The sequence below is a fragment of the Epinephelus lanceolatus genome, chromosome 2, assembly GCF_041903045.1.
Source record: "Epinephelus lanceolatus isolate andai-2023 chromosome 2, ASM4190304v1, whole genome shotgun sequence".
NCBI classification, from domain to species: Eukaryota; Metazoa; Chordata; class Actinopteri; order Perciformes; family Serranidae; genus Epinephelus; species Epinephelus lanceolatus.
The window spans coordinates 6414643-6436379 of NC_135735.1; the positions used below are offsets into that span (position 1 = coordinate 6414643).

The 21737-nt window shown below is 40.1% G+C and overlaps 2 protein-coding genes across 7 annotated transcripts in view; one reads left to right on the plus strand and one right to left on the minus strand.

Moving 5' to 3' along the window:
- LOC117259899 (protein kinase C-binding protein NELL1-like) overlaps nucleotides 1-21737 on the plus strand; it is a 465849-nt gene that overhangs the window by 437019 nt on the left and 7093 nt on the right. The window contains exons 17-19 of the mRNA XM_033631687.2: nucleotides 8331-8524; nucleotides 15861-16037; nucleotides 18539-18763. Coding sequence (XP_033487578.2) covers nucleotides 8331-8524; nucleotides 15861-16037; nucleotides 18539-18763 — 596 coding nt within the window. The remainder of the gene's footprint in view (nucleotides 1-8330; nucleotides 8525-15860; nucleotides 16038-18538; nucleotides 18764-21737) is intronic.
- Nucleotides 18613-21737, minus strand: part of LOC117259919 (uncharacterized) — a 98553-nt gene continuing 95428 nt past the window's right edge. For all 6 annotated transcript variants that reach the window (XR_013493017.1, XR_004501881.2, XR_013493023.1 and 3 more), the window contains 2 exons: nucleotides 21164-21255; nucleotides 18613-18750 (listed from right to left, as the gene is read on the minus strand). Coding sequence is in view for 1 of the 6 variants with exons in the window: in XM_078173518.1 (XP_078029644.1) it covers nucleotides 21182-21255 (74 nt within the window). In the remaining 5 variants the exon portion in view is untranslated. The remainder of the gene's footprint in view (nucleotides 18751-21163; nucleotides 21256-21737) is intronic.

A 21737-nucleotide genomic window follows, 5' to 3' on the forward strand; every position in this document is an offset into this window, starting at 1 on the left:
TCAAGATACTTATTGGAAGAACACAAAAGTTTTAGGAGAGAACACAGAAGTATTTCTTTTTTCTAACCCATCTTTTTTTCTCCCCATGTTGCCCTAAGGACTCTGTATGTTGCAGTGCATCATGTTGTAATATTTCACTATGACACGTGGTGACTGTAGTGTTAAACTAGGTTACATTCAGTTGTCTCAGTACGTGTTGTTGTTTGAGGTTCGTGTTTTCTCGTGCTGGATTTTTGTTGTGTTCTAAGTTTTGTTTTGATGCAGTGTGTGGAGTTGGCGATGAAATACATTTCATAGCATTGTATCATGTTGCATTGTGTTGCACTGCATATTGTTGTGGTGAGGACCAGAGCAGCTGCAAACAGCAGTCTGTTTTTTTTTCTCTTTTATTGCTTTGACTGGGAGCTGCACGGGCTGCATCTCAAAACACGTTTATTATGCCTAATGCTTTAGGGGGAGACAGGTGGCTTTAATAAACAGATTGTGCATAAAGATGAGGATAATACACCATACTCTCCCACTGTCTCCCTGCACGACAGTGTGTGTGCATCATTTTCTCTTCCTCCCTGTGATGTACATGACCTTTCCATACGGGCTGCCTGGAGACGTATCAAAGAAATATGATTTAAATACTCAAATACTGAGCTTGCAGATGCCTCCTAATTACCAGCATCTGTCAGGGGGATTTATGTTCAGTGTGTGTGTGTGTGCCTGTGCCTGTGTGAATATGTGTTGTCATGTACATGCACTGAGGGATTAGTGCTTTCATGTGTAACAGCACATGTAGGTGTGAGTGTAAGTTTTTCATATGGTTTGTTGTGCTCAGCTGGTTCCTCCGAAGGGCTTTTGTGTTGCGTTGTGCGACTGTCTTTCACAGCCAACATGTAAGAGTACGCTTCATCTGCGAGCAGCAGCTTGTGGCTGAATGTGGTGAATGTAGCATGAAGAGCATTAATCCTTCACCAGCGGAGGTACAGTATGTCTGACTGGCTGATGGGGATTTCATTTAGTGTATGCAAATAGTCTGTGGCAGGCACAATAAATTCTCGGCTGAGCTGTTTTCCTCTCTCTGCATCCAGCAAACTTGATACTGCAACCAATTAGAGTGTGTGTTCAGGGCTGTGACAGTGTGTTGTTTTTGGCGGCGTTGTGGCCACAGCATCCACCGAGGCTCACGTCCACGCAGAGCAGGTCTGCCTGCCGGATACCACTCATCATTCTCCGCTGGAGAACACAAAAATTTATGTTGCATGGTGTTAACAGTGTGAGCAACGTGGGCCAGAGGCTCTAAACATTTTTATGCAACCGTCTGGTGATGTATGTCGTGTATTTTTGCTGCCTTCTGTATTTTAAATCGTAACATTACATTGTTCTAACAACTTGTTCACAAAATCAATGACCAAGCTTTTTGGAATTGTTCCTGGGGTTTGTCCATATTAGCAAAACTCAGCGCTCTCTTCTGAAGTCATTTTACAACTTGTTTATAATCTCTGCGGTCTAGAAACGTCTTCACCTTTCAGTCCTCTCTGCCTTCTTGCACACACATCTGAACTAAGTGTCTCCCCTCAGCTTTTTTACAATATATCGATATATTTTCAAGTGTTAGTGGGTTCAACAACAAATCGCATTGCTGATTTATTGCATCACATGATCTGGATATTGTAACGTGGACCCAGAATAGACTCCATAGATGTAAAGTTTGGTGTAGACATAGCAACGCCCTTTATAAACAACAAGCCTGTCAATACAAGCAAGTGCTAGTGGATAGTGGGTTAGCTTCCTACCCTTCATTTCTAACCGAGAGGGGTCATCAACACGACGTGAATTAGGAACTGGCTCGTTCACTCTAAAGAGCTGGTTCAAAGACTCGGCTCGTTCATGAACGTCACATCACATCATTAGTCTACAGTGAGATATTGGTCTATATGTTGGACCAGTTACTGCAGTAGCACACATGCAATACTGTGGGCCTTTTCCTCTGTAACTTTTAGCTGCGTCCAGTCAAGCACTGATTTGTGTTTTGCACCTTCTCCTTTAACGTAGTAGGTCCAAAAGCTGGACCGCCTGCACTCAAGCCAGTAGCTGTGGTGTCTCGCCGACTATAGCCAACCCTGCTTTTCCCCCTCAAACAAGCCGTGTGTGTTGTGAGACTCAACTCACGTCTGTCTGCAGGAGACCAGAGAGAAACGTGTCTTTAAAAGTGTCTGTGTGTGTGTTCAGCTCTCAGTACGTCTGTAGCTTCTAACTGAATCTCTGTGGTTTGGAGTTATGTTTCTCACCTGCGTCCTGTTTTTACTTTACATATCTGCTTTATTTTACTGTTTAGTGTTCACTACCAGCTGTATTAGAAGTTGTGTGATCAAAGTATTGCCAAACCGCGCTGGTTTTGCGAGAGGACATCATTCTTATTTCCCACCGTGCTGTTTAAAAACTCCAGTTTACTAAAGCATTACCGCAGGGAAAACGAAACACAATTCAATTTAACCGACTAATATTTCTGGTGCCAACTAGCGTGGGGGCGGACGTTTAATTGTTAGATGGCTAATCGCGCGCATCCCTTCTTCAAACTGTTCAGTACTGCCCTGGCATATGTAGAAAACAAAATGTTTAAATGTCCTTGGTGTTCTGACTGTCAGCATTTTTGCTTGTTGTTAGCATTACCTTAACTTGAGTAAAAGAGTAAGTGACAAAGTGCAGCTTAGTCACATGATAGTTGAGCCAAGTCTGATCATGTTGCACTGAGTCTGACATTTCCAACAGGCGAATAACTCTTTTGATTGCTCCATAGTATTGTTGTGCTAAACAGACTCTGTCGGCTGGGAAATGGAGGTGTGGAAATTAATCTTTTTAAGCTTGTGACCGTTCCAACAGTTTGCCATCTCACTCGTCTGTGTAGAAATCAAATTGACTTGTTGACCAAGTTGCTCTCAGTGTGAAAGCACGGTTAGAGTTAAACACAAACCCAAACATGAATTCTATTTTTTATAAACTTTTTTCTTTGTATTTGTACTTGTGGTCTTTGTTCATGCAACACTAGAGGCCTGCTGTCAGTGTCGTGTGGGTGTGATCGATGTCTGTAGGCAGCAGGTGCCGGCAGGGGAGAGAAGAACTACTGTCGAAGGGACTTTGGTCTTTTTCTCACATTTAGCGAGGATAAAGAGAGTTAAATGTCATGGCTTGATAAAAGGTAGGGACAGATTTTTGGCACCCTGTTTCCTGAGCCACGCTGTATGCCGTCTGTCTGCTCTGTTGATGTTGGTGTGTTGATTTGTATAGAGGGAAAGTGAGAGAAGCTGTCTGAGCAGGTGTTTGATTCCTTTGATGATTCAACTGACTCCACAAAGAGAATATATGGGCTCTGACTGATGTGACTGACGCTACAGTGTGATGCCTGTGTGAATGAAAAGTATACTCTTTGTACATAAAGAAGAGGAAATGTTTTATTATATTTATTTTGAACAGACGGGAGTGCAAGAGACAAAGAGATAAACTCCTGTTGCTGCTGACTTCGCTGACATGTAACTTTGGTAAACTATTTTCATTATAAAAAATATTCAACACTTTGAACACCTCAGTATTACCCTGTACCAACACTGAAACTTTCCAAAAGGCAGCAACAGGTTACAACAGGCTGTAAATCTGAAAAGCAACTCTTAGGGTATGAAATTAGAAATACAAAATAAATATCATAAAAAAAGATAAGAAACAATAAGTGTGTTTCAACCAGTTCAACCTCGGCTGTATTTAAACTTCCAAACACCCAAACGTGTATCATCTCAGTGATGCTGTTGAATGTGTTTAAACATGTTGGATTTGTTTCTATTTACGTAAGTACCCCTTAAGGGGAGCAATGCTGGCACACTCTCCTTGTCTTGTACACAGCTCTCTCTACATCTCCAAAACTCTAGTTGGCATCAGGGTTTCTGTGAAGTGCTGTAAAGTTAAGTTGATTCAAAACACACATTAAACACAAATGAAACACACATTATACGGCTTAATGGAGACAGTTTCAGTTACAAGTACACAAATCAGCTTCACTATAACTCGCAGCATTCACAGACAAACACTTGTCTTTATCTGGACACATTTTCCCCACAAATACAACATGCTAATGTTTTTAGTACAAGCCTATGGCATTTTACATTGTATAAATTAGCCTAGCAGCTAGTGGACTTTTCCTCTACTCATATGAATCCAGGGACAACAGCAACATTTAACAAAGGTAACGTTACAAAATTTGGCTCCATTACAGCTCACAAGGTTCACTGACAAAACAACTATCTTATACTAAACACGTTTTCCAAACAAATATAACATGCTAACGTTATTAGCACCAGCCTGTCCCGCAAAACCTCAGCACATGTTGCTAATGGTGTATGGCTAAAAGTATTCTTTTTTTTTTTTTTTTTGCCTTTTTATTTACCACTGGAACTTAACGCTTGTGAGCTTTGGTTCCAGATTACGTGCATCAGTCTATATACCATGTATTGTGCAAGCGGCTGCCTGCACAGTACCATGACCTCTGACCCATGACCTTTGGTTACAAATACACAAATCGTTAAAATTTAAATGTCTTTAATATTACAGCAATAAGGCCTTAAAAGTAATTAAATAGTCTTAAATTTGAATTTATAAGGTCTTTACTACTAAAAATATTTTGTCCACGTTAATTTATATATCTTTTAATTTCTTTTAGTGGAAATAAATGAAGCTTTTTATGCAATAGTCAACATTTCTAATGATACAAATCTTTAAATAAACTAGAAAACTGTCATTTTACTTCATACTTGCACTTACCTGTTGGTAAAATGTAGATCAACTTAACTCACTCAAATAGCTGTAATCCTACATATCACCTTCCTCTGCACAAGACCACATATATACTACTTACCTGCAATGCTTTAACAAGTAAAACATGATTTGTCCAATCTGTCTTAAATATGGTTACAAGGTGTCTTGAAAAGGTCTTAAAAAGCATTAAATTTAACTGTCTGACACCTGTAGACACCCTGAAATATCTTCTCTCCAATAATAATGCACATAATTTGTTTGAATGAATCAAGACAGAGAAAAAATCAATCTGCTGTCTGTTAGAATATGAGTAGGAACTGACAGAGACAACGCAGTGTTGTGGTTAGTAGCCAAAGCCTGATATTAGTATGGTAGGTGTCATATGTTTACAGTTTGTTTTGCACCCTATACGTAGCAGCATTTGTGTGATACTGTGCAGAGAGGGAATGCTACACCATTAATTTGTGGGAACTGATTCAGTAAATGAAAGACACCTCTATATTGTAACTAACACTCTGCTGCTCCTCTGTAACTGACCACAACAACCTGTAATCCAGTCTATACTGTAACGCTACGATAACTGAATGCAATTAATTTGAGGCCATGACTTGAGGGCTGAAATACTAATTTGAGCACAACTCATACTATTGCAAATATTATACCTGATACCTGCTGGGCACCACAGTAATGTGAGGACCTAGAACATATCATTAAAAGTAAATGTCAACCACAGAATAAGTGAAGGTAAACATTTCCCTGTGCAGAGCTGACAATGGGTGTCACGCTGTGGCACATGTGCTTTGTCCAACACTGTCACAGCTGTGTGGGGAAGAAACACTTACAGTTAACATGATTCAAACATGGATTAAAATTCAACCAAACTTTATTTGGCAAACAAATGAGTAGACTACTCTGTGAAGTTTGTGTGTATCAAAGTCAACTGTCAGTCCCTTTAAGATTTCATGAGCTGTTTTTGGGAGTGCTATGGCCTCAAATGTCTGATTTTACAGCAGCTTTTCTCATCCCCAAAACATCATTCTGTACAGAAACCTTGCACACTGAATCCTTTTTTTTTTGGATGCGTTTCCTTAATCCGTTATCCTTAAAAATTGTTCCACATAGAAACCTCACACACTGATTCCTATTAGGGATGTCCCGATCCAGCTTCTTCCACTTCCGATCCGATACCGATATTACAGCCTTGAGTTTTGGCCGATACCGATACTGATCCGATCCAAGCACATATTATACATATTCACTTATTTTGTTGTCAGTCATGTTAGAAAAGGTTTGATCAAGCAATATTACTCTTAACAAGAACAACTACTTAATCAGGTTAGTTAGAATGATCCACAACAGTTGGTATGAGAAACTGACCCGTTTATTGTTAACAGGGTTAAATAAACAAACTTTGAACTTGAACATTAACATTTATTAGAAAATATAGCTGCTTTGCTTTGGCTGCTTTGGCCCCTTAATAAATAGAAAATAGATCAACACAAGAAATCTTTAAAATGTCTAACAATGAAATTAAAATAGCAGCAAGACTCCACAGACTTGTGCTTTGGCCCCCTAATAAATAAAAAAAAGATTAACACCACAAGACATTGTTGACATTTAACAAACAATGCAGCCTTTCCTTTTCAGTTATTTTAGTAGTGTCAATGTAAGCCTGGTGCTGCTGTTTCCTGGGACCAACAGAGGGGACAAAAAGCCACACACAATATTGTACAACTGTTTAAACAAGCAATAGTCCATCCATGGCTCCAATTTCACTAATTGTGCCCAAAACAATGCCATCAGTACTCTTTACTTAAACAGTAAGAGTGTAAACCAAATAAAAATATCACTCTCAAAAAACCAGAGCAGAAAACAAATAGTCAGTTAACTAAATTGACCGCTACTCTTCCTTTCCTCCGTGTGTGTCTGCCGTCTGCATGCTGGCCTGGTGGATTGATAGTAAGAGCTGGAGCGGATCACTGGAATGGACTGCTTGAATCGCGGAGTGCTGGGTTGGTCGGAAAACCTGGATCTGACTCTTTGAAAAACTGGATCGGAGTTCTTGGATTGGCATTTTTCCATGCAGTCCGATCCGATGCCGATGCACGTTTTTGCTAATATCGGCGGCTGATACTGATCCGAATATCGGATCGGGACATCCCTAATTCCTATGCATTGTATTGTTCTATTTGTTGTGAAAATTTGCAACACGTGACAGAACGAAAAGATTCATTTCCTCCTTCGCCTCTCTCCACTGGAGTTACCTATCTGACTGTCATCACTCCCTCTGTGTCTTACATTTGGCACCACAGCTGCATGAAGGGGCGGAGCTGTCCTTCCTCTCTGTCTTCACAGTCTGTGGGTGGTCCACATCCTCCTCCTCTTCATCATCATCCACCTGAATATTAGTCTCTGACCTGTTGAAAGCAGCTATTTGAGTTATGAAAGGTTGTATTTATTTTTAGACATGTGACAATATTGGACATAAAAAACATGCTCAGTGTGCAAAGGCCTTTAGTCTCGCAGCGACACAGAAACAGCTCGACTCTGTCGTTAAACCTGTTAATGACTTCTGGGTAACGTTAGCCATGTGATGCTAACAGTTAACCCCATCACTCTGTGTGTGTGTGTGTGTGAGAGTGTTTCCTAGGTTCAGAGCTGTGGTCCCACAGCAGTAGTGGGCTGAGCGATTAAATACGCCACACACTGCTCTACAATGAAATGAGATTTTACCTGTTCTAAATAGTCAGATTTGTGGTAAAGTTGCAGTGATGGGACAAAATAACAAGGTTTTGCAGAATTTATTGGGATTGGTTGAATTTGTGTTAATTGCTGCAATTGCAACATCCTGGCCACACCAGGCCAAGACACTGTTTGAAGTGCTCTCATTCAAATGCATGAAGTGTATTTGTTTTTAATCACTGAGTCCTTGAATAAAAAATCCCGCACACTGCTCTTGCTCAGCTTCAATTTATTAGTAACACTAACATTCCGGTCCGGTCAATGACAAATAGTCTACAAACATGTTTTTATACGTCTTGAGTCCTTGGCTCCAAGAAAGTTCTCAAATATTTGACACTGCTTCGTAATTTTGACAATTTTGGACAATAAAACAGTCTTTATAGGTGATAAAAGTGGAAATTGTTAAAACTACAGGACACATTTTGGTCAAGAGCAAAAAACTATTGACCTTCATTACCCTTGTCCTATAACGTATTGTATAATGTGACAACTTCATACGGTTTAAGAGGCAAACATGTTGTGTATTTCCAAATGGACAGAACTTTTCTCATGGTCAGAGAGAAAATAAAACAATAGAATACAACTACCAAACATCATAACTTGCATAAATACTAAGAGCATGAATAAAAACACGATGAAGTCTGTGTTTCTGACGCTGTTATGTTGAACCTTCCTCTTCTTGTTGATCTTAGTTTTCCCCACAAAGTCTCATTTGACCTTGTTTTGTACTGTCTCTACAACAAAACTGGCAGGACTGTGAAACACACACTTTTGTTTTTGTTGTTTTTGTTGCCCAGACATCGACGAGTGCAGTTTGCAGACACACACCTGCTGGAATGACAGCGTGTGTGTGAACCTCCCGGGAGGCTACGACTGTGTGTGTACGTCTGGTCCAGGCTGCGGCGGTGACTGCCCACAGGAAGATGGAATCAGACGCAACGGAGAGGACTGGAAACCCAGCTTTGACCGCTGTGCTATATGCTCCTGCAAGGTACAGATGATGATCACACAAATACAGATTCACCTCACTGAGTAATACTGGTGTTCACGACCTGCTGGAGGATCTTAACTCAGGGCTTTCATCATAGTTATGATCTAAAACTCAAAGCAGCAGAGTACAAACTTTTAACTACCACCTTACAAGTCTACAAAGTGTGAGAGCTTGATATTCAAAAGGTAAAACAAAGGTAATGTTACAAAATTTGGCCCCATTACAACTCACAAGGTTCACTGACAAAACACATTTTCCAAATAAATACAACATGCTAACATTATTAGCACAAGCCTATTGCATTTTACATTGTATAAATTAGCCTATCGAATAGCAGAGATTTCCTCTGCTCATGTGAAGCCAGGATAAATCACATACAAGTTTTGAAATGTTATTATTGTCTTCACAATTTATTGTTTCTTCTCTGTGAAATTAAAGTAAATAAAAGCTTTGTTTCCACTGAGGGAAATGGTTTCAGCTTACAGAAATAGACGGTCTGCATTGCTGCGACATGTAGTTACATTTCTGGGGAGGTGTATGCCAGGCTACAGTGTAAGGTATAGCGTTGATTCGGCACAGAAGTATAATTCCTGCTCAAGTTTGACTAAAACCTCTATGATCATCTGACTGCTCATGTTTCCCCACCCTTCAGACTCATTTTATTCGTGTTGCTGTGTTCGCAGATCTTACCAATTACATTAGGATGTAGGATGTTATAAGAATGGATAGAAGTGATTGGCAAAACTACTAAAATATGACCCAAGTTGTTAATAAACCAGAATTATTCCATAAAGACCTCAAATCTTGTTTTCGTAATGTCAGTCTTTACCTACACCCCTGAGCACATGTAACTTCCTGGAGTTGATTCAGCCAACATTTGTATTGATCGCTGTGAAGCAAACAGAAAAATACAAAACTTTTCTAACCACAGAACGGCCTCAGGACACCAAATTAAGCATCGCACAGGGTCAACTCAAGGAAAAAGCACCTCAGTGCTCCCATCTGTTTTTCATTAGCCTGCATTACATTCTGACAAATATCTGTGGCAGCTTAACAACTCACGTCTGTGCTCAGGAGTCAGAGCGAGGCAGCACGGTGTGGCCGCAGGAAAGGGAGTTATTGATCAGATTTGTCTTTGGCAAGGTGAGGACAAGTGAGTGAGATTAATATAAAACAGACACAGAGGGATATTTGGAAGAAAAAAAATGACAGCTGAAGGCGGTGGCTCAAATAATGCTTCATAGGCTTATAAAATTCAAAATTTACCACTAATAAGTTTTACAGGAACTACTCTGGTAAATAATACCAAGAGTAAACTAAAGCAGATTCTATGATAGCTGTGTATCATGACATTTTAGCTCAACACATGTATTATTGCGTCTATATTACTGCCATTTCTCTGTCATAATAAGTGTGAACTGTAAAAGCCCATATCTGGTCAATTAAATCATGTTATCCAGTTATTTCTATCCTGCAGTGGCTTCCTCTGCAGGATGCCTCCCCCATAATGTCTCATGAACTGAACTTGGGTCCAGTTCATGTGAGAGTGAGAGTGAGAGTGTCTTCAAGCAGTCTGTCCTTTAGGAGCAATATTTCTAATGAACAGTAGGTTACCACTGTTGGGCTGAAATTTTTTTGTGTGTTTTACATAGGGCTGCTCCCAAGTATTTTCCTGGTTGACCAGAAGTCGTCATTTAGGGCCGTTAGTTGACTCATCGCCCACGAGTCATCACAAATTATGAAAAAAAATGTTGTAGTATAGTATGAATGTCAAAAATCTTGAAAGAAAAAAAAAAAACGTCATAGTATGGTATGTAGTCAAAAATCAAGAAAAAACATCACTGTATAGTATGTCGCCAAAAATCATGAAAAAATGTCATAGTATAGTATGTCTTACAAAATCATGAAAAAACGTCATAGTATAGTTTGTTGTCAAAAATCATGAAAATACGTCATAGTATAGTATGTCATCAAAAGATCATGAAAAAATGTCATAGTATAGTATGTCTTACAAAATCATGAAAAAAAGTCATCGTATAGTATGTCGTCAAAAATCATGAAAATACGTCATAGTATAGTATGTCTTACAAAATCATGAAAAAAAAAACTTCATAGTATGGTATGTCATCAAAAAATCATGAAAAAACATCATAGTATAGTATGTCGTCCAAAAATCATGAAAATACATCTTAGTGTAGTATGTCGTCAAAAATCATCAAAAAACGTCATGGTATAGTATGTCGTCAAAAATCATGAAAAAACGGCATAGTATAGCATGTCGTCCAAAAATCATGAAAAAAACTTCATAATATAGTATGTCATCAAAAAATCATGAATAAACGTCATAGTATAGTATGTTGTCAAAAATTATAAAAAGAACTTCATAGTATGGTATGCCATCAAAAAATCATGAAAAAACGTCATAGTATAGTATGTCTTACAAAATCATGAAAAAACGTCATAGTATAGCATCTTGTTGAAAATTACGAAAAAACGGCATAGTATAGTATGTCGTCAAAAATCATGAAAAAACGGCATAGTATAGTATGTCTTACAAAATCATGAAAAAATGTCGTAGTATAGTATGTCTTCAAAAATCATGAAAAAAACGTCAGATCCTTCAATGGATGGAAGAAAGAGTGGCATTGTGGTGCTGCTTTTGTTAACCTGCAGAGGAAGGCTGGAAAGAGCTGTGGTTTCAGAGGCAGTCTCTGTCGTGTCCTTGTTCCAAAGGTGCTGATCCAAGGAAGCCGGTCGCTCAGGGTCCTTGCAGAGTTAGACGCTGGGTGATAACTCACTTGGTTCTCCTTGTTGCTGGAAAGTTAGTTGCAAATCTTGTGTTTGCACCTCTAACTACTCTGGTTCAGGTTTGCCTGTAGTGAGCAAGGGCACGTCATGGTCCAGGAGAAAGAGTCTGTGAGCAATTCCCCCAGTAAAGTATGTCGGTAGCACGTCATCAAAAATCGTGAAAAAACATCACAGTATAGTATGTCAGCAAAAAAATTTGTAAAAAACGTCATAGTATAGTATGTCATCAAAAATCACAAAAAAATGACATTGTATAGTATGTCATCGAAAATCATGAAAAAAATGTCAGAGTATATGATGTCATCAAAAATGACACAAAAAACAAACAAACAAAAAAAAACCGACACGGTATAGTATGTCATCAAAAATCACCAAATAAAAAAAAAAAAAAACCCAAACAAATAAAAAAAAAAAAAACAACAACATAGTATGGTATGTCTTCAAAAATCATGGAAAAACGTCAAAGTATAGCATGTCCTCAAAATCACCCCAAAACGTCATAGTACAGCATGTCATCAGAAATCATGTCATCGTATGCAGGGCTTGAAGCAAGAAAAAAACATGTGCCTGAATTTTTTTTAGAGGGCCTTCTGTGCTAGGAGGGTCCGGGGGCATGCCCCCCCATAAGAAAATTTTGAACATTTGACATCTAAATGAATTAATCTGGTGCACTTTGAGAGTATCAATCAAGTATCACATCAAGGAGCTAGAATGACAATTTCAAGTTTTTAATAATGAAGTATGAACAGTTCACCAAAAAAGGAAAATTTGGTCATCAGCTACTACAAAATGGTTGGGGCCGGGCAATTTTAGGCAATTCTGAGCAACAAGTGGCAGAATAGGAAGACAACAAGAAAGCATTAAAATGTACGTTTTTTGACAAAACTCATGACCTCTGACACCAAGGAGCATCTTCTATCTGACTGAGCTAATTTGCAAGTGACAACTCATCGGCGGCTTCACAAATTATCTCACTTATCTCTACCACACCGTCTCTTTCTCTTTCTGTATGTGTGAATTGTAACCCCCAACCTGTAGCCATTTCTCTCTCTCTCTCTCTCTCTCTCTTTGTGTGTGTGTGTTTTCATCTCTCTCGTGTCTAGAACAAACTGAACAAATATTTATAGACAGACAAGCAACATCATAATTAAACAGGCTTTTATTTTTTAAATTTATTTTATTTTGAAATTTGCCGGATTCTCTCGTCGTTTCTGTGTCCGACTTCCTGTTTGGTATGATCCGCTCTATCCAGCTTGACAGAGGCGCTCACGGCTTGTGTGAAAAATAGACCAGATGCCGAACTGAAGTGCTGCAGTGCGCGAGCCTCCGCGGGCGCTCCGCTCTGCTCACCGGCCTGCGTGGACAGTCAGATAGGTTAACATGGACGCCGACTGAAAACTGCCTCCGCTGCTGGGTGCTGCGCTTCGGTTCAGCGTCCGGTGTGTCCATGGCGTGACTGAATGAGAGACTGTGAAAACTTAAGGCCCGCCCTACTCTGCCTCTGATTGGCTAGAAGTCCTTGTTTACCTTGAGTAATGTGATACAGCATTGGTAGTTGGAACTATCACTTTGCTTTGCTTTAAAACGACTGGTTAAATCACTGTTGCTACGGCAAGATGATAAAATATTCATGAGAAAAAAATATTCCTGCACCAGAATATCCCTGCACTGGAAATCCGGCACCGTGCCGGAGAACTTCAAGCCCTGCGTATGTCATCACCCAAAGACGTCATAGTAAAGTATGTTGTCAAAAATTGTGAAAAAACGTCATAGTATAGCATGTCGTCAAAAATCATGAAAAATGTCGTAGTATAGCATGTCGTCAAAAATTGTGAAAAAACTTCATAGTATAGCATGTCATCAAATATCACCAAATAAACAAAAAAAAACATAGTATGGTATGTCTTCAAAAATCATGGAAAAACGTCAGAGTATAGCATGTCCTCAAAATCACCCCAAAACGTCATAGTACAGCATGTCGTCAAAAATTGTGAAAAAACATCCTAGTATGGTATGTCGTCAAAAATCGCGAAAAAAAGTTATAGTATAGTATGTCGTCAAAAATCATGAAAAAACTGCATAGTATAACATGTCAGCAGAAATCATGAAAACATGTCATTGTATGTTGTCAAAAGTCACCCAAAATGTCATAGTATAGCATGTCGTCAAAAATCGCGAAAAAACGTCATAGTATAGCATGTCATCAAAAATCATGAAAAAACTGCACAGCATAACATGTCAGCAGAAAACATGAAAACATGTCATCGTATGTTGTCAAAAGTCATAATATAACATGTCGTCAAAAATCATGAAAAAACGTCATAGTATAGTATGTCATCAAAAATCACACACACAAAGCCCCCCGACATGGTATAGTATGTCAACAAATATCACATCACAGGTTGCACCTGAGGTTGCTAAGCAACCTTAACAAACACCGGTGCGTGACATGGTGTGTCTCCAAATTATTAATTTTTTCTGCGACTTACCTTTGTGATTATCTAACATCAACTATTAGGGGGCAGCCCTATTTTTACAACATAATGTGCATATCAGCTCATTTTAATCACTGTATGCAAAGCCGTACTAGGCTCTACTCCAGGTCAGTTGCCATCTGTTTACATACGTTCACAAGGAAATTTCGGGTTTCAGATTCAAGAGCTGTTGTGGCAAAAATAGACCCGTAAAGATAGAGTGGAGAAAAGAGACACAAGTGTGACACTCTGCTAATACTGGACGCCGTCAGGATCCACAGTTGCTTTGGTTTGTGAAGGTGAGAGAAAGAGGCAATCAGAGTCTGAAAGAAACTGTGGACTGGTTTGTCGAACATGAGAGGAGGGTTGATTGGCTCGATATGATTGAAAAACGTGGATGCCAGACAGGGCAAGTGGAAGAGACAGAGGTGCATGACAGGGAGAGGACAGTGGGCAGAGCAGGAAAGAGTTTGTAGAAACTCCTGAGCACATGAGATGTAAGGTAGAAACTATACTTTAATCAAAGTTTTATTTGAAGGAAAATGAAAGAAGGAATTGAGTTAAATTAGAGAATTAGATTTTAGAGTTCTACAGAAGTGATTTAATAGAGACGAAATGCTCTTAAATTAGATTATCCTCAGAAAAAAATACACTGGAGAGGAATACCTGACTCAAGGACTCTATTGAAAACAAGTCATACCTACTGATTAAAGAAAATGTCACCCACAGTCATCAAATTCATCATAAAGTCGGTGACACAAAAAGGCTGTATAACGATGTTGTTTTGGTTAGCACAACAGCGCAGCATTAGCATTCATGCCTGGTCTTATTCTTGGCATAAAAATGAACAGTTTGCCTTCATACGTCCTGCCGGCACGGTACAATTGGCAGTAATTTCCCAGCAAGTCAAGGGCCATAACTGTAAAGACCAAGGCCATCGGTATTGCTACCCTGGGACTCGGCGGTTACTGTAGCAGGACAATATGCATCGATAAAACATTGGCTCTGTATTGCCCTTTTAATGGTATGCGGAATGATTTTATGGCTCCCATACATTTTCTAACAGCCATTTTATGTAACATTTTTACATCTCCATTACAATGTCGTCCCCGGGCCAGACAGTGCTGGCTGTGGTGAGTAAAATGGACCATAAAGTTTTTTTCCTGCGAAGCGACAGAGAGCCAGGGACACGGCAGCTCGGCAGGCTCCCACATCCAGCAGATTCGTCTGCATTTGACTTTACACGCCAGCCCAGACACCAACCTTCTAACACATTCTGGCTTCATTCATGGCTCCAATAAATTGCTGTTAGGAAATGGAGATGTGAGAGCTGCTACAAGACATTAAAACCTCCGTAGGTATGCTGGCCTTGAATTATACGCCTGGATGACCCAGTGTGCAAAATTGTTAACTAGCTCTCCCTAAAGGCGTCTGAGGGAGGTGTCATATATGCACCTTGATCATATCCTGAAGTCTAGGATTTGTCTGATGGGGGCCTTTGAATCATGACGTGCTTTATTTTTTCTACTGAGATTCAGTATGTTTGTAAGGCATGTAAGGCCTTCAAGGCAAAATCAAATGTCAGGCATTCAGTGTTCTCTCTAGGATTGTGCTTTTCTCAGAGATGAAAAGGCTCTGAAACGACATTCAAGGCGACAGGGAATCCTTAAACCCCTTCACTATAACCAGAACGGTGAAAGCTTTCAGTTTCAGCAACTGTTGAACGCAGCGTGACCCCCCTATTCACTGTTAAAGAATTGCTGGAGCAGCAGCACTTTACAGTCCAGAGAGTGAGGTGACGTGTGTTGAGGTCTTTGTTGGCACTATTTCTTTGAAGTCTGCTACATACAGTATCTCAGGGCCACTATCATGACCGAAGTCTGTTTTCAAATTAAAAAAAAAAAAGATTGTTCGCACACTGCATGGCTCCAATGTCTAGTTATGTATGACACCAAGGTGGTGAAGTTTCAAGTACAGTCTTCATTACACTAATAAAAAAAGACCATAAGACCAAAGTCTGTTTTCTCTCTGATGCTGTGACCTCTGTCCTGCAGGACGGGCAGACATACTGCAGGAGGAGACCCTGCGACTGTGGAGACCCAGACGAGGATCTGTTCTGCTGCCCCGGCTGTGACAACAGGCCCAGCAGCCAGTGTCTGGACCAGAGTGGACGCACACTCTACCGCAGTGGAGCATCCTGGCTGTATGGCTGCCAGCAGTGCCGCTGCATGGTACGTACACAGAAACACACACGTTTACACAGAAGCTACAAGTGTTTTGCCAACAGCTGATCTTCATATTAAAGCAGCTCTTTAGTGCTGTATCGTAGGCAACTGGACTTGCTTGAGTGTCTTGAAGATGTTTCACCTCTCATTCAAGAGGCTTCTTCAGTTCTAACAGACTGGTGCGTGGGCATGAACCCTTACAGAGTCTTTGAGGTCACATGTGAGTTGTTGACCCACCTGGCCATCCTCAAGAAACTCAAGTCCAGTTGCCTGCGATACAGCACTTAAGATTACCATGACCTGGATGACTGAGAACCTTCACCAACATGCAGCTACAAGGAGTTTTTAATGAGTTATGAAACACTAATGCCTCTTTATGATCCACATCAGAGTGTTCCCTTTGACTAGGCACAATTATAAGTCCACTGATTCCCTACAGAAACAAACCCGCGTAAATTGCAGCGTTCAAAAGATGTGGACACTGTCGAAAAACATATTTCATTACCGAAATTTAAACTAACGATCGCTAGCCAACAGTTTACAGAGAAGGACAGAAGCATTTGCTGTTTTTCTGTCTTGACAATTTTATTCTCCAACCAATTGTGAAACATACCAGTACTGAAATAATTGTACAGACCCTGGAGTTTTCCATCAGTGTGCAGTTCTTTCGTTTGAATGCTTCAGGCTTTGCGTTGGTTGGTTTCTTGAGGGAAACAGTAGACTTTTATTTTGAAATCAGGTTTGTACCTTTTCAAAGGGAACAACCTAACATTGAGGAGCAAGGTCCTAAAACTAATTAGGCCATTTCCCACAGTGTGTATTTTATTTTTTAGTTTACGTGCAGTAGTGGCTGGACTGAAAGTCTAAGTGGACCAACAGTGTAGTTTCCTGGCAACAGAGAGACAACTTGAAACAGTCTGTTCTTAATGTTTTTAATGCGTGTTCCCAGGTATGATTCTCCGCAAAATCAAATGGAACAATTTATGGCACACAAGAGCCTGTTTACATTTCCAAGGCAAAGTTTGTTCATGAGTACAGAAATATGTCTGCAAGTTGAAAGGAAGCAGGAGGATACTTTAAGATTTTGTGGTTATGGCTGATCAGGATCAGCAAAGAGAAAAAAAAAATGACTCAAAGAACAAACAAACAGCAACAAAAAGCCAAAGTGACAGAGCACAGGTGAAAACAGAGTCAACCTTGGTCAGTCTTTCAACAGATGGAAAGAATTTCAGGATTTGAAATGGTTCAGAATCTACCCTAAGTTGGCCCTCTCTCTCCCAGACAGGAATGAAATATGTTTGTCTGTTCATCAAATACATTGTGAGATGTGTCTTTACATCAAAATATGAATTTATGTTGGGGGCTGAATCAAAGTTGACTTTGTTTCACTGTTGTCATAATACAGTTATTAATCTTAGACAGCCACAAATAAATAAATTACCTCATCACGATGCATCCTGCAGCTGTGTATAAAAAAGGAAAAAAAAAATTAAAAATAGTTTGTTTGCATTTTTCTTTTAGTTGCTTCCAAAACAAATGCATGCACAAGCCAGATTAATGTGGAGCTAAATCAGGGCCAAAGGTTTTGATAATTTGAATCAAGAATTTAAAATTGAAAAAGTTAGGTTAGGTCTTTTGAATTTTGAAAAATACAACAATGTATTAAAACTAAAAATAAGTGTAGGAAAGGGTTTTTTCCCCCCCCAGGTGAAATCTAATGTTGATTCAGTGCTGGACAGTTTTCACTTTCATATATTTTTCAATATTTGAAGTCTCACTTTTTTTAGTTGCAGATGTTATGTTTTCAGATTTTTTCAGTTTCAGATTTCTGGCTTTGCCAAAGGCTGGCATATACCAGCTAACGTAAACTTTGCAAAAAAGTCTGTGACTGAAAAGAGCGAAATTCAAATATATATTGAAGTGAAAACTGAAAATGAATAATTCATTCAAAAAATTCCAGAACTGAATCAAAATTGTATTTAACCTGAAAAAAACTTTTCCTACATGTATGTTTTAGTTTAAATATATTTTATATTTTTTTAAATTTTTATTTTTCAATTTCAATTTCTTTAATTATTAAAACTTTTGGCCCTGATTTAGTTCCATAGATTAAGATCTTTACAACATGAGACAGAGTAGCTCATGGGAACATGGGCTGCCAAAATCAACACAAAATAAAAGTTCCCTGTAGCTGCTTTAAATCCCTGAGCGTGGTGAAACAGGTTTGTAAGAAGTAACAGGTGACATCCTAAACACAGAACAACCTCATCAACATGACGCTCAGCGCAGGGCTTTGTTTAGTACCTGGCCCTGATCTGCTGCTCAGCTGTGTGTGTAAGCGTGAGTGGAGGGCTCAGATAATTATCACCTCTCTAATTAGAAATGTGGCAACAAATCAGCATGTGAGCTGTAACTGAAGTTGCCAGATCAGCTGATTCACACATAAGGAGAAAAAACAACAACACACAGTAACATTCGTGTCACCTTTCTTTTTTTACCTCACTCAGGAGGGGGAGGTGGACTGCTGGCCTCTGGTTTGCCCTGTGTTGATGTGTGAGTACACAGCGGTGGCGGAGGGCGAGTGTTGCCCGCGCTGCGTCACAGACCCCTGCCTGGCCGACAACCTGTCGTATGACATCCGGCAGACGTGTCAGGACCCCACAGGCGCCGTCCGCCTCAGTGGAGACACATGGCATATGCCCAACTCACCCTGTACCACCTGCAAGTGTAAGGTAGGCCAAAGCAACAATAATGAAGGTTTGCTTTACTGTGCAGCATCTGTGTTTGAATTAAAACTAGCTTGGATCGCTTAGTGCTCAAACAAAAGTTCACAACATATAAATTTGGACTTTAACTTGTTTCTCAGAAATAATTAATGCGTGGTTTTCCTGTTTTTGAGCTGCAATTTGTAGTCCCTGCAGCGGGACCATTGTCCTTGTAGTTTTGGGATATAAAAAGCTTGATTCAGTTCCCGCTCGTGTCAATCTTTGAATTCCTTCATAGCGTCACAGTGTTGCAGATAATGGCTGCCATTACAAGCTATTGATGAAAATTCCCCAAGGTGGAAACTGTTACAGTGACTTTATCCAATGTGTGATGGAGGATATACAATATCTGACTGTCACAGATGATGTAAGGTACATTCTCATTATAAAAGAACAAAATATGCAGATCACTGTGTCAGGAACATGTCACCCTAACTCATCATCTCCACACATTTAGTAAAAATATTGTCATCCCTCAGTTCTGCTTTATTTTTCAGCCATCAAAATTTAAATGAGCTAAAAAGAAGCACATCAATTACGTGGGCTGAAACCATAGTCGACATCACATGCCAGTTATTTTGTTTAGCGGTTACACAAACTGAAATAGTAAACTTTGTGCACTTGGGCAAAATTCTTTTAGCTTAAAAGAGAAAAACAAAAGTCACAGCCAGCCACAGCAGCTGGTGTGCTCACTCACGCTGTGGTCACAGCAAGTGGTGATAGCTACTGGCGGAGCTACTGCACTTCACTCTGCCACCAGTGAGCAGCATCACTGTTGGTAAAGACTCAGTTTGCCTCTGACCAGCAGGTGACCTCACCTAAGACAGCCAAAGCATACAGGCCCCATTACCCGGTCAGCTATCTATCGTTCTTCCGTTGAAGGATCAGGTCAGCCAAATCATAAACACATCTGATATCAGGCCGTGCAGTTAAGGATTTTAGATACTGGCCTCTACAGCACTACAGCAAGCATAAAGCTGCTGTGGAACAATCTGATAAAGTACTATTTTCAAATTTTGATGGCTGAAAACAACCTTTGTTCATAGACATGTTAATGGTGCAGCATCACAGCACATCTCCGCACACTGTAGTCGGTTTATAATTTTGCATTACTCTAATTGGTTGTTGGTCTGTCTAATTGCATCCAGAGGCATTTTGATGTACGGCTGTTTATAATGCTCCTTGGATATTGAAAAATGACCTGAGAGGTTTCAGACTGAAGACCTTTGCACACCAAGTCTGTATTTTTTGTCTTCAGTGTCAGTGAAGATTCTGAGTCATCCAGGTCATGGTAATCTTAAGTGCTATATCGTAGGCAACTGGACTTATTTGAGTTTCTTTAAGATGTCGCAGGCCTTGAACTCAGTGTGGGTGTGAACCCTTTAAAGGGATAGTGCACCCAAAAATGAAAATTCAGCCATTATCTACTCACCCATATACCGAGGGAGGCTCAGGTGAAGTTTTAGAGTCCTCACAACACTTGTGGAGATCCAAGGGGAGAGGAAGTAGCAGCACAATTCCACCTAATGGAGGCTTACGGCACCCCAGATTCAAACATCCAAAAACACATAATTGAAACCACAAAATATCTCCATACTGCTCGTTCGTAGTGATCCAAGTGTCCTGAAGCCCCGACATAAAATGTTGTTTGGAAAAACGTCATTTGAACTCTGTTTTTAGCCTCATTGTAGCCTGTAGCTCTGACTGCCTCTCTGTGCACCGCGCCTGCACGCAAGACCAGCGAAAGCAGGTGAACATACATGAACGCGGTGTCCATGTCTCACGGTCTCACATGAGCGCGGTGCACAGAAAGGCAGAAAGAGCTGCAGGGTACAATGAGGCTAAAAACAGAGATCACTACGGACGAGCAGTATGGAGATATTTTGTGGTTTAAAACGTGTTTTTGGATGTTTGAATCTGGGGTGCCGTCAGCCTCCATTAGTTGGAGTTGTGCTGCTACCCCCTCTCCCCTTGGATCTCTGTAAGTGATGTGAGGACTCTAAAACTTCACCTGAGCCTCCCTCGGCATATGGGTGAGTAGATAATGGCTGAATTTTCATTTTTGGGTGCACTATCCCTTTAACACCCATTCTCACCTGGACCCATTTGACCCTCATGATTCTGAAACTCAGAGCTCACATGTGACCACAGTTTAAACCCTGCGACTCTGCACCCGTCTGTTTGAACTGAATAAGCCTGTTGGACGAGAGGTGAAACATCTTCAAGGAACTCAAACAAGTCCAGTTGCCTACAACATGGCTCTTACAGTTTCTGTCCAAAGTTGTCTCGTGTTTAAAAATAAATACCTCACGTTTACGTGCTGACTCTGAAACTTCTGTTAAAGTTTTCAAAACAGGTTTGACTTACCGTGTCTTTCTGCATCCGTCAAGAGCCTTTAGAGAGTTCCTTGACCAAGCAGCAGGGAAGAAAATGTGGCGTAACCTGCAGGACACACACATCTGCAACAAGAGAGACAAGTTAACATTAGCCTGTGCAGAAATGATAATTCTTAGAGCAGAGTGCAACTTCATAGCTGCAGGGTATAATTTCCTAACTTGGGTAGCCGTGTTGTCAAATGCAAGACACGGGCAGAAGACTAGCAACGGCCTAGACCTCCAGTCAAGGGAAGCAAGGGAGCAAATGTGTTTTTCCATTTTGCCTTGTATTGTGAAATTTTCGCAGTGAATACAATCTTGGATGGCGAATTAAAAAAAATGCATGTAAGAAATAGGTACTCGGTGTGTTAAGGCTTAAACTCACATTTGTAATTTGGTCTGGGGACATTAGACTAGTGATATTGTTTACGTCATGTGACGTTCCCCTCTGTAATCAGTCTTAATATTTTGACAAAGTGTGGCCAGCCAGGCTCTGACTTGTGTTGCGCCTTGTACGGCATATTCATTATAGAATATTTAATATTCTCTGTATCCTCTCTCCTGTC